The following is a 19,317-nucleotide window of genomic DNA, read 5'->3' on the forward strand; positions in this document are numbered from 1 at the left end:
TTCAGAATTATTATCTTAATTTTGACATATCAAAAGATACAACTAAAACAATGTAGAAGAATTGGAGGGAAATCAACTGTCACTGTCAAAATTCAACAATCATCAACAAAGTGCTGGATGTTGTGTTATTTTTCACGTTTTAAATATATATTATTGAAAAAATGGAAAGTATAGAATTGATAGATGAACCTATGCCTGGACCTTCGACATCTAATTATCAAAACGAAGAACAACCGATAAAAAAACATTGTAATTTACCTTGGTAAAACAATATTTGATCCATTTTCGTCATTGTTTATAGCGGTCTTATTTCAGGATTGAAAAATATAGACCACAAACTTTTCAAGAAATAATGGGAAATGAAGATACCATCACAAGATTATCTATATTTTCAAAACAAGGAAACGTGCCTAATATAATTATAGCAGTAAGTAGATTTTATTTATTTGTATGACAATGTTATTAATATTATATATAATTTAGGGTCCCCCTGGTGTTGGTAAAACAACGACAATTCTTTGTTTAGCTAAGATATTGTTAGGACCAGCTTTTAAAGAAGCTGTTCTAGAATTGAATGCATCTAATGATAGAGGAATTGATATAGTAAGAAATAAAGTGAAAATGTTTGCTCAACAAAAAGTTACGTTACCACCCGGTAGACACAAGATAATCATTTTAGATGAAGTCGATAGGTATCGAATTTTCATATTTTCAACAAAAATTATGAGAAATTGAAAAATTTTGTTTCAGTATGACAGACGGAGCTCAGCAAGCACTTCGGAGAACAATGGAAAAATATAGTAACACAACTCGTTTCGCCTTGGCGTGTAATTATAGTGAAAAAGTGATTGAAGCTATACAATCTCGTTGTGCCATATTGAGATATTCAAGGCTCAGTGATGCACAAATTATGGCTAGAATATTGCATATATGTGAAAAAGAGAATGTAAGAAATGTTTCATTTTATACCTATCGTTTTCCTATCAAAAAAATGTTATTACATATATTCAAATAATTTTGTTTTTACGAGGTGCGCTCAAAAGTAATCTTAAATTTTTACAATTGTTCCAAATTTTTTAAATGTGCTAATGCATTTTCTCAAATGTATTTTACCAATTGGTGCAAAAAAACCGCTTACTGTGATTTTAGAATTTGAACAAATGCCGTTAGTACAAATTCGCGCTAACGAATTTCACCTACTGACACTGAAAATTTACAAACTGCAGTTTTACGAATTTGAACGAATGCCGTTCGTTCAAATTCGCCCTACGCTTTTCACTATTTTGCCTAATAGTGTAGGAAAAACAAACTATGATTGTAGAATTTGGACGAATACCATTCGTACAAATTCGCGCGAACGAATTTCACCTACTGACGCCGAAAATTTACAAACTGCGATTTAACATATTTGGACGAATGTCGTTCATACAAATTCGCGCGAATGAATTTCATATGACGCCGATAATTTATAAACGCAATTTTACGAATTTTTAGGAATGCCATTCGTGAAAATTCGCACGAAAGAATTTCATCTACTTACGCCAAAAATGTACAAATTGCAATTTTACAAATTTGGACGAATGCCGTTCGTTCAAATTCGTCGAACGCTGTTAGCTATTTTGTCCACTGGAGTCAGAAAAACGCAAACTATGATTGTAGAAATTGGACGAATATCATTAGTTCAAATTCGAAGAACGCTTTTCGCTATTACGCCTACTGCAGTCGGAAAAACACAAACTATGACTATAGAAATTCTTTCAGTATTTTCACGTTTTTTTTGGCAATTGACGTTCAAGTCGTTCGTTATCTTCAACGTCCTCGTGGGCCATTGTAAAAACGCTTACGTCATGTACAGATTAACGATAGACATTTGCTAAAATGTCATACCAATTTTTGACATTCGGACTCTAAACCCGCGAAATTTGAAAATATTTTGTTTTACTTTGTGAAAGTACCTCGTATATATATAATATTTGTTATTTTTGCGTCGATTTCGTCGTTTTATTCAATGAAAATTGTCTATTAATAAATAAATGAACGATTATATTCACCAACCAGGTAAATTATACCCAAGACGGTCTCGAAGCGATAGTTTTCACAGCCCAAGGTGACATGCGTCAAGCTTTGAATAATCTCCAATCGACTCACAACGGATTCGGAGAAGTCAATTCCGAGAATGTGTTTAAAGTGTGCGACGAACCGCATCCGATGTTGATTAAAGATATGTTGCAACATTGCATCGAAGGCGATATCAGGAAAGCTTATAAAGTCGTGGAGCTGTTGTGGAATTTGGGATACGCCGCCGAGGATATAATAAAAAATATATTTAAAGTCTGTAAGAATATGGATATGGAGGAAGGATTGAAATTGGAATTTATAAAGGAAATTGGTTTAACCCATCAGAGGGTAGTCGACGGTTTATGTTCGTTGATGCAGATGTCGGGGTTATTGGCGAGGATGTGTAAAGTAGCTAAAGGAGGGAATCTTATATAAAAACATGATTATTTATTATTCTTTTTTAAATAAAATATTTAAATTTTACTTTGTTTGGTTTTACCCCAAAAGAATTGAAAAAAAAAAGATTTGAAATGCATTAAACTCAATTTATTTCGGAAAGGGTGCAAGAGGCAGAATTCTGACGATGTTTTACATGATTTTTCGATAGATGGCGTACAAAATTAACGATGTAATTCCAACTGGATTCGGTTTCGTTACACAGTGGTCACTCAAATATATACAGGGTTGTCCATTTCGATACTTATCACCCTTTAAAATCGTTCTGCTTGTAGATAATATGAAAAATTGTAAAAATAAATAATTAAAGGATTAAAATTCTTCTTTTTCACTTTTTTTATATGATTTTTCGTTAGGTGGCGTACCGAATTTTTGTTCTTTCGATATTATTTCTACTCGAATCTATATATCTATATTAGTCTTATAATATGCAAATAAATGATTTTGAGGTGATTCATTAGTAGATTTTCTCATTTTTTGTTCATATATTTTTCATTAATTATGTCAGTAAAAACTAAAATTATTATTCCCTATTATCACGTCACGGTGTTGAATATACGAGGCTTTAGTTATTCAAATATTATAGAAAAATATTTACTCATTCAAGATATTTCTGACGCTAAGTTAATAGGAAAATTGAGCTCAAATTTTGATAAAGTGGTCTTGGAAGATTCCTTTATAGAGAAAAAAATCAGGACAGTACTTAGGGTCATGGTTCCGGCAAAATGAGCGTTCAAATTTGTTCAAATACTAAAGAAAAACGTTTGCTCATTAAAAAAATCACAGAGGCTGATATATATGGAATATTGAGCTCAAATTTTGAGAAAATGTTCTTAGAGGATTTCTTTATAAAGAAAAAAATCAAGACAGTACTTAGAGTCATGGTTCCGGAAAAACGAAGCTTCAAAGTTGTTCAAATATTGAAGAAAAATATTTACTCATTAAATTTTGAGAAACTCTTCTCAGAGGATTTCTTTATAAAGAAAAGAATCAGGACAGTACTCAGGGTCATGGTTCACCTCATTGATGCTGCCGTTTAATCGTAAATAGAAAAAAAAAACTGAATCTCCTAGAGGTTAACAATAAAACTCAATAATTACATTCACAGAAAAATTTTATTTTACAAATCCGACTTACATTAGAATATATAAATTTACAAACTTCAAAATTCCAAATTGTGCATCGTATAATAAGGACTAAAATAGTAATTTAAAATTCCATTTAAAACCACACAACGGTTTCATAATTCAAGTAACAACAAAAATATTTCAAAGTATCTATTAATAGAACATTATTATCAACATATTCAACGGTAATAATTCAACAACGACTGTTACATGCAAACCATTTAGGTCCATAGCCTTGTATTTTCTCTCTACTTCTTTCTATCCCTAACTGGATGTTTTTGTCTCCAAGGTCTTCTTCTACTACTTCCCTCCACCGTTTTTTGGTCTAACTATTTACCTCTTGCCTTCTGGTATCTTCCATGCAACTCGTTTCAAGAGTCTGTCTTCGTCTTCTTGTCTTTATAAACGCGCTGGTTGTTGACACATGGAAAAAAGTTGATTTTCTTTACCATCAAACTCTTTTAGCACTCGTGTTGATTTTGATCAACTAAAGGACTCAAAAATGGTATCCTGGTATGTTGATTTTAACAACATACCATCTAAGATAACTCAAAACTTATTGTTGTTACTTAAATTTAAATACTGGGAGACAGACGATAATAAAACTTTGAAATCAAGAGATAAATTAATATCTCTTTGTTTTATTTTCTAATTTAGGTAAACGTATTATCTAGTAGATCAATATTTTACTATTTATATAAATTTACGTACATAGAAATAGGCTGTAAACTTTCGACTTTAAATATTCGAAAACGGCTGGTCCGACTTGGTTGATTTTAGTCTTGAATTATTTGTGGAAGTCCAGGAAAATAACTCGAATCCTAAAACACTTGCGATTGGTTCGAAAACTTACTCCAGATCATCGTCAAGTAAACCTGATTTTTGCTTACTCAAGATCATCTGAATTGGACGTTTGTTGGGATCTGTTTTGTTCTCAGATGATTCCAGAATATGCCTTCATGGTAGCGATTGGAGTGTACCCAAGACCAAGAAAGCGATTTTGCAGATTGCGCTTATCGAGGAACACAAACCGACCTGGTGCGAAAGAAGAGGCGTAACACCTGATAGATAAATCAGCTTCATTGAAGACGAATTTACCTTTATACAAGACCACGCACCACCAGATTCTTGCGAGTTATATTGCAGAAATCGTTTATCGGGTTATGGAGTCACTTCTGAAATATTTAATGATACAGGAAGGAACCAGTGCTGTCCTCTAATGAATTAAATCGCAAGTACAAAACATACAAGGGATAGACTGTAAAAAATTAGTTTTTTAACGTTTTTAATCGATTATATAAGGTAGTAATTGATAATAAATTTAGTAGTGACAGTTGAATATAATTATATAGTGCTCTAAGCTCAATTTTTAATTTCAAAAATTCAAAAAATTATATAAAAATATGATATTGACCCACTAGAAAAAATACTTATTGTACGTTCGAGATACGTAAATATTTGATGATTTAGGAAGAGCAAATTATATATTCATCTAATTATAGATGCTAACATGTACCCGAATTACCGAACTGCCGTTGCTAGATTCAAAATTAGTGGTATCAAAAACTTGTAGGGAAAAAAGAGAAAATCGATATTCTTAATTTTCAATATTTCTAAACTAGGAAATTAACTTGAAAAATTCTAGTTTAAGTTGGTATTTCTGGAACTTCTGGTGACATTTACACTGAACATACTGTTTAAACTACCACTCGCGATTATATTGTTTAACGCGCGTTTCGGTAACCAACTCAGGTAAAATGAGTCTCTGAAGACGATAACTTGTTTAACGAAACTCGCGTTAAACAGTGTAATTTTTAATGTTAGTGTAGTGGTGATGTAAACAGTGTGCTCAGTATGAGTTAGAATGAACATAATTTTCAGGAAAATACGAAGTAAGCTCAAATATGATCCGAGATCATATTTGACACTGTTTGTATCGAAAATCGTGGCTTGATTAAGTGTTAGCTGAGTCCTTTTCAACAGTGTAGTATAGTAAATCAATTCGGTAGTGAATGTCTGTGCAGATCTACGGTATTTAAATGGGCCGAAGCGTTCAAAGATGGCCGCGAAATAACGACACGATGGGTTCCAAATTTTTTGAGTTTCGGAGAAAAATCCATACGATTGGTCGCTGAAATAAAGGAAAAACAAAAAAACTAGCTGAATTAGTAAAGCAAGGCTGAAACTACCAAAGATGTAAACGAACTTGAGGAAACGAAGGAAAGGATTACCAAAAAAGAACCAAATAACATAAGAAAATAGAGAAAACAAAAAAATTACTACACTTTTAATCAAAATGACGATAACGATCTAGATGATTTGTGTGATGAAGTAAAGCAGGGTCGAGCATCATTAAAAAGCCAAACTATTTACAGTTCAGACATTGAAGATGAAAACAGAGACTCCAGTCTCTGAAGACGATAACTTGGTTGTCGAAATTCGCGTCAAAGAGTGTAATTGTTGTAATGGTATAAACCTAACCAACTTAGTCGGTTTATTTTGTCAAAAACAGTCTCCAAAGACAAATGTCGGTTTGTTTCAAAGAAAATACAGTCAGATAAATCTCGCTTTTTTTTGAAGAAGTCAGTTTCTAAAGACAAATGTCGGTTTGTTTTAGACGGAAACAACTATGCGGTATTTTCTTGAGTTTTCATTTGAAAAATCAATTATTTTCTTTATTTTCCACAATAGTTTTCGTTTACTCAACTTGTTTTGAATCTAAAATTGTTGCTAAATAACAAAAAATAATACGACATTTAGTACAGTGACATGAGAAAATATTGGCACGTAAATAGTAATGATAATCTTAGAAGCTAAACACATAAGACATTTGCTTAAATATTTTGGAAGATACAGGTAACATTCAGAATTTTTTTCAAAATACTTACAATTGAAAATCCACGTTTATCCCCAATAACTTTGTAAATAATATTTTCGTGATTTTTCATTATCACAATAAATATTTATTTATGTGATTTCAAATCTATTTTCATTAATATACAATGCGGTTCATATATATGGAATAAATTCAAAGTACTAAGCTGACAAAAGTCGATTTTTATATTGTTGTTATTGTTGATGAACGCATTTTACGATGAAAATTTTGAGGTTAGGAAAAAATACTTCTGATACTTTTTTGTAGAGAATTTTCTTCTCTACATTTTTTGCCACGACAGTTTTTTTCGAATTCCTCATAGTTATTCTCATTTCAAAATATTTTTGAGTCATGAACCCATTTTAAGGTAAAAATTTTGAGGTTAGGAACAAATACCTAGGATACTTTTTTCAGAGTATTTTCTACTCTACATTATTTGTCACGACAGTTTTTTTCGAATTCCTCAAAGTTTTCGGGAATTCACGGTTCAAAATATTTTTGAGTGCATGAACCCAATTTAAGGGGAAAATTTTGAGGTTAAGATAAAATACCTAGGATACTTTTTTGTAGAGAATTTTCTATTCTATATTTTTTGTCATGACATTTTTTTTCGAATTCCTCGTAGTTTTCGAGTTATTCACGTTTCAAAGTATTTTTGAGTACATGACCCATTTTTTATCACGGCAGTTTTTTTTGGAATTCCTCATAGTTTTCGAGTTATTCGTGATTCAAAATATTTTTGAGTGAAATTTTACGGTGAAAATTTTGAGGTTAGGAAAACATGTTTACCGACCAATCTTTAGAGAATTTTGTGCTGTATATTTTTTGTTCCAGCACTTTTTTTTTCGAGTTATTCGTGATTCAAAGTATTTTTGAGTATATAAACCTATTTTAAGGTGAAAATTTTGAGGTTACCAACAAATACCGGACTTAATTTTTTGTAGATAATTTCCTATTCTACATTTTTTGCTTCAGCACTTTTTTTCGAATTAATCTTAGTTTACGAGTTATTCGCGATTCAAAATTTGTTTGAGTTTCAAGTCCCAAAATTTTCGAAAATCCGTGCCTCTAATAAGAGTTACTAGACTTATTTAGTATCCCAAAACCTCCCAGAATCTTGAAAATCAAAATCTCACAAAATCTCGCAACAATTTTAGCTCAAAATCGCCAAATTCGCCTGTACTAACTCTTAAATTTTTAACAGATGTGTTGTATAATATTTTTTTTTAAATTGGTCTAAAGTACGCACCTTTTGGACCTATTTCGAAGCAAAAACTCTCAAGTGCAGATTTTCCAATATACGAATAGTAAAGCCGAATTGTCATTGTGAGGTTTTCACATTGTTATCGCTAGTTTTATTATACAGGGAAGCTTGAAAATATACAGCTGTGTTTATTACGAATCCTAACGAATGATTTTAATCAAATTTCATAATTTTAATTATTGCTTTCCACTAACTTATTTTATTATTTACAAAGTTATTAACTGAGTATCTATACATATATTTAAATAATGGATACAGTAAATGATTACACACAGATATGGAATAGATCATTTCATCGCATTCAGTCCTTTGGTTAATTTCTACAACATTGTGGATAGAAAAGTAAAAACATATTTTCATCTATAATTGAATAAAACAAAGTAAAAACGAAATTAATCAGCTACAAAAACATCGAATTCAAATATTAATTTTGAATATTTTGATTAGAATATGAATATAAGGATTATTGGTTGACTCAATTATCAAAAATAGTTTGAAAAGTATTCTTGAAGGTTTATCCATAGAGTTTAACCACCAACAGGCAACATATAGTGGATTTATACAGAATAGTAGCAAATCATTTCGAATCTATCGAATTCTCATTGTACTTTCGTTAGTTCCAAACAGTTTACGTTTTATGAGATTATATCCTGCAATTAAATTGGGTGTTAAACTTCTTGGTACTGAACCAATTTTTTTGATAAACTGCTAAAAGTAAAGTACAGAGAAAAAATTCTCGGAGACCAATTTTCACAGTTCAGATACGAAGAATTCGTCTAACATCTGCACATAATGCTCTAATTGACTATAACTGATACCGCAGTCAATTTAGAGGTTTCAGATGTTTGTGGTTTGAATTCCAGAAGCTTTTTGACGTGTCAATCGCTTTTCAGTTGGTTTGAGAAGACCTTGGATGCCCATTTTCTCTTCAATCGAGCACTACAGTCTACAAGAACCAGGCTACAAATTGACATATTCCGAGCACTCCTCGAGTTACGCAATCAGCAATATCATGATGAGCTTTCTTTTGAGACACCGGCCAAATTCAAATAAAAGACAGTACGAACTTATTTTCAGTGCGTACTGTCTACAGTACTTTAATTCTAACAAAAAAAACATGGATCCAGCAGGACGAAATAGCTTCTCAGATTGGAAGGCACTTTCCTGAAAAAATATATCGTCAAATTATTACCAAATGCGGGAAAAGATGATATAGATTTGATTTCAATTGGTAAATGATTGTGCACTTTTTTGCATTGTAAAATATTGAGCCCTTAACTAATTCTAAACGTGGAGTAGGTATTTAAAAGTCGTGCTCCGTGTTTCTAATTGGAAAGCCGTGCAAATACCTTTCTGAAAGGTCTCAACTGGAAAAAGCCTTGTTTCTAAAAGGGAAACTGCGGCGCTTTGGTACAGCCATGGTTTGCGCAAACTCTACTGGTGATCACAGGCACCCGCTGCTTATTATTGGGAAAGCAAAGAACACTAGATGTTTTAAGGGCATAATCAAGTCCTCTGTTGAATATAAAAATCAAAAAAACTCCTGGATGGAAACAGAAAAACCAACAAAAAACATATTAATATGGATAATACATCAACTCATCAATCAGAGCTTACATGATGGCAAGTTCAATGTGTTGTTTTTTCCGCCAAATGTGACGTGAATGAACCAAGGCGTGATAGGAACATCAATACGTTTCCGCAGAAAGCAATTGCTTCAAATGCTGCTTCTAGGTATTGAGAATGGTGTAGAATTTGTGCTAAGCAGCTACAAGAAATTGAATTCTACAAGGCGGCGTATGTTTGGGCATCAATAAAAGAAAAAGCTGCGTCCTAAGCCACGAGATTCGCAAGAAAGTGGTGATACTAATTCAGATGATCCTTATGAACCACAAGAAAGAGGTAATCCGGATGAAATAAGAGAAATCATTGAAGAAGCACCAGGTTTTGAGGAATGTAGCAATACCAATATAAACGATTGGTTAAATCTTCGACGATCTTGGTGATCAGATTCTTTCTGATGAACAAATTATGCAGCAAATGAAGAACGATAATCAGGAAGAGGAAGATACTGATTTAGAAAACGATGTTACCGATTCTCAAGAGCCCACTTGTTTAGTAAAAGCCATGAAGTGACTAGAGCTTTAGAGTTTGACACCATTCAACTTTTGTAGATTTTGTAGAGATTTAGCTACAAAAAAAGGTGTTTGTATTGTAGTAGTCTTTAGCAAAAAAAATATCTTAAAGATGTTTTGTAGATTCTATTTGCTGCTTTTTGTTTGAAAACCCAGTCCAAATTATTTATGCGGACACTGAAATGCATCAATTAATCCGGATAATCGATGCTCATATTTTGATTCCAACGTGACGTCACATTGTGCGAGAGAAATCGCGCGTGGATATGCATGGAAATATTCGTTTATGGTAATCGTAGTTTTCAGAATAGCTAACGACATCAGTAGATTAAGCTTGATATTAAAATATAGTTTACTGATATTACGATGAAAATATGTTTTTTTTCCATTTTACTAAGCCTCTAAAAGAAGGCACAACAAAAATTGGTCAAATAGCCTAACTTTAAGGTTATTCTATTATATTTGATTGATAAAATCTACAATAAATCAAAAGGTTTTCTACATAAATATTCGACAATTTACATCCAGTCCATGAATATTTATGTGAAAATATGTTACAACGAAATTTAATATTTCAAAAAAACACATTTAAAATGAACTTAACTCGTTTTTTGTAGTAATGATACTTGTATTAAGTAAATACGAAACGTGTAATCAATTCATAAATACATTATACTGATGTTAATATCTAATTTCTATACACTATTATCAACAAGGTGGACCCAAATTGATTGAATATTTTTTTTTGTTTTATTTTTAATTCACAGACATTTATCGAATGGTTATGAATGGTTGAAAAAACATTGATGCAACCCCACATAGTCCAATCACCGAAGGGTTTTAGGTAGTAAATACCGCAAGAAGTTGAATTGTGTTTTAAAGCTACGCCCGGAGCATAATATAGTCCAGGCGCTGTAGCTAAAACCTGAGATTGAAACCAAAGCTATTTATTTTTGGGTCTACTGAAGTTGATGATGACCAAATCAAAGTCATAATTGAAGAGGATCGCACCTCACGAATTGGAAGAAATTCATTCAACACAACGATCATGAAGCAAACAAGATTAACCATCACAAAACCGTATAGAAAGCTGAAAAACAATAAAAAAGCTCGTGCTGTCAGTTTGATGAAATTAGAAAGATGTTGTGTTTTTTGAGGTGTTTCCAAGGAACCAAACGATTAATTCTGATGTTTACTGTCAATAATTAATGAAACTGGATGAAGCAACCAAAGGAAAACGTCAAGAATCGTCAAATCTGAAAGAAACTCGTGGGAAACTATTGGAGCTTGACTGGGAAGTGATGCCGCATCCCCCATACAGCCCAGATCTGGCACCATCTGATTACCATTTATTTCGAAGTTTGAATGATCAAACTTTCACAAATGACGTTGATATTCAATCGCAACTGCTTCAGTTTTTTGCTGACAAGGACAAGAAGTTTTATGAGCTTATGAAAGCTCATTGATCAGAATCGAAATTACTTTGTCTCCAACCAATATATAGGATGCTAAAACCATCTCTTTATGTACTTCAGGGCTTTTAGTGAGGTCCTTGAAGGCCTTTTTAATGCCCTCAAAAACTTTTTTTTGCAAATTTGTCCTAAAGTCCCTTTTTTTATTTTGTATCAATGATTGTATAATTATATATTTATCACACTGCCGCATACTTTGAATTTGACGATCGTGCTTTAGAAACACTATTTTTTTCATTTTTTTATGATTTTATGAAGTGAAAATTATGTAATCATTGATATTTTTGAAATTTTAACTTTTTAACCCATTTCTAAACCATTGGACAAACGTTGACTCAAAAATGTCCCCACTGGACGTTTTTGCTGATCTCCATGTGATAATTATCTCTTTTAATTTGAGGTAAGCAGTGACACATTTCACGGATACGGATTTTTCAAAATCACACAGGTATGTCTTTGAAAATAATGGAAAACGACGACGGAAAAACCGAGAAGAATCAATTTATTCCAAGGAAACCATTTAACTATTTACTGGCCCCTCCGGTCTAATATTATCGCCATTTCTTCTGCCCAGATTTTCAGACGTGGAAGGTGAGTGATCATTGAGCACAAAAGCCTTTTGATAGACCTTTTGTACACCTCACTAGAAAATTTCAAAAGCTCATATCGTTTCAAAAGCTAATCAAGCACTATTACAACACTATAAGGGCCCAAACTCACGCCACGCCACACCACGCCACTTGTTGAATATGTGTGCATATGTTTTTCCATTTAATGCAATTGTTTTCGTACATAATCAGACCACGCCCCACCACGCCACGCCACATCATCCTACGATTCAAAATTCTCAGATGCAACGCGTGCTAAGACGTGTCAATGCCTCCCTTTTGCTTTTGTATGCCAGTATATGGGAAAGTTTTTTATGATTTTTGGGTTTATATTGAAGATAGAATCGAAATGCATCATGTTTTTCACGATTTCTGGGTTTATATTGAAGATAGACTCAAAAACATCCTTTTTTTGCGATTTTTGGGTTTATATTGAAGATGGACTCGAAATGCATCCAAGCTATTTAATATTCAAATTTAATTTAAATTAAACCTGGGCCTGATACAAATCTATACACAACAATGTACAACGTGAATCGACGTTGTATGGTGTGGCGTGGCGTGTTGCTAATGGGTTTCAACCTTAAGGCTTGTCCACGTTAATAGCTAGGTAATCCTAACCATTCCGAATCGGCCTATAGATGAAGATGGTGTCCTACATGAGCGTATCTAGTTAATAAGTCAATCATTAGTCTAATTTCGCACTTGTTCAAGTGAAACTATTGATTGGTAAAATATTTAGAAGGTAAATCTATATGTGCTTTAGTTTGTCTTATTCCAGGTGTCTCCATTCATCTCTAAAGTTTCTTTCGCGACCAAATTAATGAAAAATGCAATAGTGACACTTTTGTATAAACCAAGAATTCCAAGAATGAGTTCTGGTGGATTTGCTGGTACAAATCTGGCGAGGAAGTTTGCTTGACTTTGTTGACCCTCATGAGTTATTATTGGACTTATTTTTAATTTAATTGTTAATCACGTGATTTGGTATTATTTCAATGAATTTTCGCTCTGTTACTGTCCCTTTATTTGAGTAAAATATTTTTTTGCGGCATTTGCCTTTCGTCGAGATGCAATAATGTACATGAATGTTTGATTAGTGATTAAGAACATGTTAAAGAGAAATATACGATTCAACGTACAAAAAATTTTAATTATAGAAAGTAAAAACAATTTTAATATAATTAACTAGTGGAAAGTATAAAAAACAATAACAAATATTTCTTAAAATCACATACAAATATAATTTTTTGAATTATCTTAAAACTAATTTGAAAAATCTACTTATAATTACAGTATACTGGATTAAATTTTGGTTTTTAGTCGAGAGTAAATTGTTTTTTTTTTTCGATATGTCTCAATGTATAATTGTTTATAATAAAAGATTCTCACTAAAACCAAATAATTTAATAGGCCAGGTACAAGCCGATTTCGCGTGGAATTTTCATAATCGATTTTCTTGAAAATTGCTATGGAGGTAGTATTTATAACCTTCTTCATAATCTACCCTGTACCGAAGGATGCTTTTACCTTGGAGGAGATGAAAATTTATTTCATTTAAATCATATTTTATCATTAACTAATTCTACGAAAGTTTTTAACTAAAGTTGGTACTTTTAGAGTAATTAACGATTGGAATTGCTTATTTTTCATTGAAAAAATGCATATTTTTTCAGTTTTTTATTAATAACTTAGTGTAGTTGATAGAATAACAATGAAAATCGTTTTTAAGGACCTATGTGAATTAAATAATAACTGAATTATTGCTCATTGGCTATTTTTAGGGTATAATCCCGAAATTGAAAACCATTAACCTCAAATAACTCGAAATTGATGACATTTTTGGAAAATACTCACGAAATATTTCCAAAACACATAGAAAAACCTTTAAAATGAGCCCTTTCAAAAGTCTTTTGCATAAGAGACTCATTTATAACAAAAATAAGGTTTCTTCGTTTTTCTTTTTTGAAAAAATTTCATAATTATACACTCGCCATTACCACCCTAATTGAAATTAATCGTATTTCACTTGTAATTAACTTTATGTATTATTAATGTTATCTATGTGATTTGACCGGTTTTGAATGTTTATTTTGGAAAAAATGATCGATTAAATTGAACTATACATTTCCGTAATGAAAATTTTGTAAGCAAACCAAAAACTATTCGTTTTTCTTGCAAATATTTGTTTTTTCAAACTTACGTATCACCAAAATTGAACGAGATACATTAGTTCAAAGTTTTCATCTGCAACCCCTTTGAGCTGCACCATTTTCGAAACGGGAAGATGGAAAAAGTTTTAATTAAAATGACGTGAAATCCTCTACAAAACGCTTTTTTAAAAAGTTTCTAACTTCAAAATTAAGCTGTTTTTTTTCAAAATTTATAATTAGGTTTTTTTAAAATAACTTTTGAAAAACAAACAAATTACCTACATCATGTTTTTTTACTATTTCATGTTTCCTCAAAGCCTTTTTTATCGTATTTTTGACCTTTTAGTCTATTTTATAAATACTGAGATATCTGTCCTATGTGAACAGTGTCAAAATTAGTACAAGGCACTTCATATATAATATCTTTTGTTTTTTCGTGTCTTAGATTTTAATTCAGTGAAATATTTGGATAATACAAGGATTCTAAATTCAGGATCTAATTGTTGGATAGATCTATCAGCTAAACTTATTATCACTGATCACTGATCAAACGTGATTAATTTTCTAAAACATTTAAATTTCATTTCACTCCAATACATACTAAAATCGAAGTTTTTTACGATAAAGGGTAGTTTTCACTCCTAAACAATGAAAAACACCTTTCGGTACAGAATAGAATTTGAATTAGGGGCTAATTAAAGCTTACATCCAAATTTTTATAAAAATTGACGTTGATTAAGAAAATTCTATGATTAACGTTTTTTACCGCTGGTTCCTGGTCTATAATTTCATTATCGAAGCCATAGGATAAAGGAAAAGACGTTTCGAAGCCCATCGAGAAAATTTACAAAATTTTAAATGGAAACTTTGAATCTGATGCAAGGAATTTTCAAATTTACTTTGAATAAGCTACTCGAATTATAAAAATGCAAAATGTAAATGTTTTTCACGATTTTTGGGTTTATATTGGAGATAGGCTCGAAAACTATCATTTTTTCACTATTTTTGGGTTTTTTTGATGAAATGTATCATGTTTCTTAGGAATTTTGGGTTTATATTGAAGATATACTTAAAAAACTTCCCGTTTTTTACGATTTTTGGATTTATATCGAAGATAGACACGAAAAACACCATAAGTTATTGTAGAAGATTTGTTAGATGCATTAAAAGAAACCAAATATATTACAAGAGGAGTTGGATACAAATTTAGAAGCAATATCAGAAGTATAAATGAAAAAATGAAGAACAAGATGTGGGAAAACGAAAATAAACAATCCGAAGTTAAAGATTTAGATCGAGTATCTGCTCACTGAAAATGACGAACATGAATATAAATATGCAAAAGACAAATATAATGATAGTGGTTCCATTTTCGAAAAAATGTCAAAGAAACAAACAAATCTCTAATACCAAGTTATAAATCACTTATTCCTATTCGCTCAGGCTTTTTTTCCATAGGAGACAACCTATTTGATCCAATTAATCAATAAAAGACAATTAATACGAAACCGGTTCAAATTTGATCGAGACAAGCGCTGTAGATGGCGCTGCTATATACTTTTCAAGATGTGGTTTGATTATAAGTTAACTAGGTCGCAATCTAAGAGTGTGGAAAGGCATTAAAGTACGTAATCAATTCTGTAGTGGATGCCCGAGTTGATCTGTTGTATATAAAGAAACTAACGCTTTCAAATATAGTCGCTAATTTATCGAGAATTACCACATGTTTTGACTACTGAAAGAAGCATTTGGAGGTCAAAAATTCAAGACTAAGAGGCTGAGAAGTTTTTCGACACCGGTTGAGTTGAGTAAAAGTATTCAGTTCACAATAATAAATAAATGTGTCGAAGCGTTTGTCTCGATCAAATCTGAACCGTCTTTTAGAAACCAATCATTTCATTCAAAATAAATCCTAACCTAACCTAACTTAGCTCATTCAAAATATCATCATTACCTACCTCAAACAAAAGATATATACTTATCACAATTGTTTACAACACATGTAAATTTTCACAGGACTTTGACTTGCTGTCTCTAGCCCAAACTTTTCCCAAAAGGTTCCTAACTTTCAAACTGGCCGAAGTTCTGGAGCCTCTATATTTCTTCGGCGAATTTTGGCAGCTACCGGTAGGTGTCGCCGCTCCTGAAGCTGGACTTTTGTTTCTGTTTAGATTTTTTTTCGACGAACTACGTTTCCTGAATATATCGCGACTCCTTTCGGGATTCTCTAGCTTCAGACGGATCTGCGAGAGGATTCCTACTAGTAGTTCGTCGACGTTGTGGTTGATGCCCACAGATGTCTCTATATATTTGCAGTCGTATGACGTCGCCATTGATTTACCTTCTGTAATAAAACGAGATTTTAGTAAATAAACAAATAATTAAATAATGGAAACAAATAAAGTTTCAACCAGAGTTGAAAGTTTTCGAAACAAAAAACAAATAGGGGATAAAAACCATTAGGGAAGGAAGAGAATGCAGGAATATTGGGGGGAGAAATAATTTACAGGCTTTCTGAGAACAAAAAGTGCATGAGGGAGGGTTTTTAAGGGTAAAACTACAAGGATCTCTACGATCCATCTTGTTGACTGACGAATCCAATCGACCATCTATGATAAATTTTTTGAAACAAGTATACAACAAATCCCAAATCTTCAGAAGCATCTACAAATTTTCGTCTCCAATTCGTCTACCCTTCTCCACTGGTTTGGAGGATGAACTGAGGGTGTCCAGACAAAATTTGCAAAATCTTCAAATCCCATGGTATTCCCATAAACACCATGAAGTGTGCGAAATCGTCTTTTCAAATTCCTATATTGGCCAGACAAATCGACGTATTTCCATCAGAGCAAAGGAAAATTTGTGTTGTTTGTCATTAATTCAGTAGGAGACTGAATATAGAATAAAAGTCAACGTTGAGTACTCATCAAAATATTATGCATAGTCAAGTCAGTTGTCAAAATAAAACTGTTATTCAGGGGTACCAAATTACTACAGAAAATTACTAAAAATAGTGTTCTAATACCAAAGTAAAGAAAATAAATAATTATTTTCATGCTTTTTTAACTAATTATTCATTTGAATTGTCTGTTTGATTGATTTCCAGATGCCCTTTGATAAAGTCCAACACGATAAATTGGAGAGAATTTAACAACTATTAACTTATATCACAATCGCAAATGTTGCGTTTTTTCTCCACAACTATTCAATCTATATTCTCAGTTTGTATTTCAGAGTGTTGGAGGAGAATATCTCCAAATCCTCTTAGAAAGAAACGACCGAGAATGTGAAATGGTGAGTACTGCTGACTTGAGGAATTTGATATGTGGCTCTACAGAAGCATCGTAACCTAACCTAATCTGACCATCCTGGACTGACAGAATAACCAACGACGAAGTACCAAGATACATTGGTCGCAAAAGAAAGCTGTTGACAATTATGAAACAGAAATCTAAACCTCCACGTCAAAATATGATTCATTGAATGTTATGTGTGGTCAGTACTGCTGGAAACTTTGACCTTGAAGGCTCAAATGATCAACAAACTTGAGAAATTTGAGATGTGACTCTACAGAAGCATCCTGGAGTTATCCTGGACTGACAGAATCACCAACGACGAAGTACCAAGACGCATTGGTAGCAAAAAAAAGCTGTTGACAATTATTAAACAGAAATCTAAACCTCCACGTCAAAATAGAATTCATGGAATGTTATGTGTGGTCAGTACTGCTGGAAACTTTTACCTTGAAGGCTCACATTATCAACAAACTTGAGAAATTTGAGATGTGACTCTACAAAAGCATCCTGGAGTTATCCTGAACTGACAGAATCACCAACGACGAAGTACCAAGGCGCATTGGTAGCAAAAGAAAGCTGTTAACAATTATTAAACAGAAATTTAAACCTCCACGTCAAAATAGAATTCATGGAATGTTATGTGTGGTCAGTACTGCTGGAAACTTTGACCTTGAAGGCTCAAATGATCAACAAACTTGAGAAATTTGAGATGTGACTCTACAGAAGCATCCTGGAGTTATCCTGGACTGACAGAATCACCAACGACGAAGTACCAAGACGCATTGGTAGCAAAAAAAAGCTGTTGACAATTATTAAACAGAAATCTAAACCTCCACGTCAAAATAGAATTCATGGAATGTTATGTGTGGTCAGTACTGCTGGAAACTTTTACCTTGAAGGCTCACATTATCAACAAACTTGAGAAATTTGAGATGTGACTCTACAGAAGCATCCTGGAGTTATCCTGAACTGACAGAATCACCAACGACGAAGTACCAAGGCGCATTGGTAGCAAAAGAAAGCTGTTAACAATTATTAAACAGAAATCTAAACCTCCACGTCAAAATAGAATTCATGGAATGTTATGTGTGGTCAGTACTGCTGGAAACTTTGACCTTGAAGGCTCAAATTATCAACAAACTTGAGAAATTTGAGATGTGACTCTACAGAAGCATCCTGGAGTTATAATGGACTGACAGAATCACCAACAACGAAGTACTAAGACGGTAAGAAAAACATCTTACGCAACGACAAATACCTACTGTTACAGAAGATAATGCAGGGCAAAATAGAGGGAAAGAAAGGAATCGGCAGGAAGAGGAAATCCTGGTTCTTGGTCGCCAACGTTCAATGAGAAGACGGCATGAGAAGAAGAAGAAGAATTTGAGAATACCTCAAAATACGAATTTTAAATAATGTGACCCAAAAAGAATGATTTAAAGTTAAGGAAATTAATAACATCGTATACGATTCGATCGATGAGACTGTCGCAAGATAATACTCGATAAAGAGGATCGACGTGACCTCTACAATGGATGATTGTAATTCGAGTGCCCTTTTGTATGTATAATCTCAATAAAGTTTAATGCCAAGACTCTGGCGTTACCGGGGGAAATGAAGGGGATCGGATATTAGGCAGTTTATTGCCCGTTCAGTCCACGGCACAATTTTTAAGAATGTTGCCTCGAGACCGTAAAGATAAAAAAAAGTTAATGGAGAAGATGAAGTTTGAATTAACAAAACGACAATGATAAGTAGTTAGATACATAAAACTTTCAACCACCTTGTTTTTATAAACCGATTTGATGTTAGCGGGGATAAACATTTTTTGTAGATTCATTTTAATAATGAGGACGCGATTAAAACGCTTGGC

General features: G+C 32.6%; 2 protein-coding genes across 2 annotated transcripts in view; one reads left to right on the forward strand and one right to left on the reverse strand.

Annotated features, from left to right (window-relative positions):
• The first annotated feature begins 78 nt into the window (after nt 1-78).
• On the forward strand, nt 79-2,541 carry LOC130446511 (replication factor C subunit 2). Its single transcript, XM_056782820.1, has 5 exons — nt 79-262; nt 316-427; nt 484-692; nt 751-946; nt 2,059-2,541. Exons 1-5 carry the CDS (start codon nt 162-164, stop codon nt 2,491-2,493), a joined length of 1,053 nt encoding a protein of 350 aa, XP_056638798.1. The 5' UTR covers nt 79-161; the 3' UTR covers nt 2,494-2,541.
• Nucleotides 2,542-10,526: 7,985 nt separating this feature from the next.
• Nucleotides 10,527-19,317, reverse strand: part of LOC130446379 (uncharacterized) — a 128,514-nt gene continuing 119,723 nt past the window's right edge. Inside the window, exon 11 of the mRNA XM_056782601.1 lies at nt 10,527-16,492. Within this exon, the coding sequence (XP_056638579.1) occupies nt 16,140-16,492 (353 nt within the window). The 3' untranslated portion in view covers nt 10,527-16,139. The remainder of the gene's footprint in view (nt 16,493-19,317) is intronic.

Source organism: Diorhabda sublineata, chromosome 7 (assembly GCF_026230105.1).
Source record: "Diorhabda sublineata isolate icDioSubl1.1 chromosome 7, icDioSubl1.1, whole genome shotgun sequence".
Lineage (NCBI taxonomy): Eukaryota > Metazoa > Arthropoda > Insecta > Coleoptera > Chrysomelidae > Diorhabda > Diorhabda sublineata.

Coding starts and splice junctions, on each gene's coding strand:
- LOC130446511 (XM_056782820.1), top strand. CDS start 162: ATGGAAAGTATAGAATTGATAGATGAACCTATGCCTGGACCTTCGACA. Junction 263..315: donor AAACATTGTAATTTACCTTG/GTAAAACAATAT, acceptor GTCTTATTTCAG/GATTGAAAAATATAGACCAC. Junction 693..750: donor ATTTTAGATGAAGTCGATAG/GTATCGAATTTT, acceptor ATTTTGTTTCAG/TATGACAGACGGAGCTCAGC.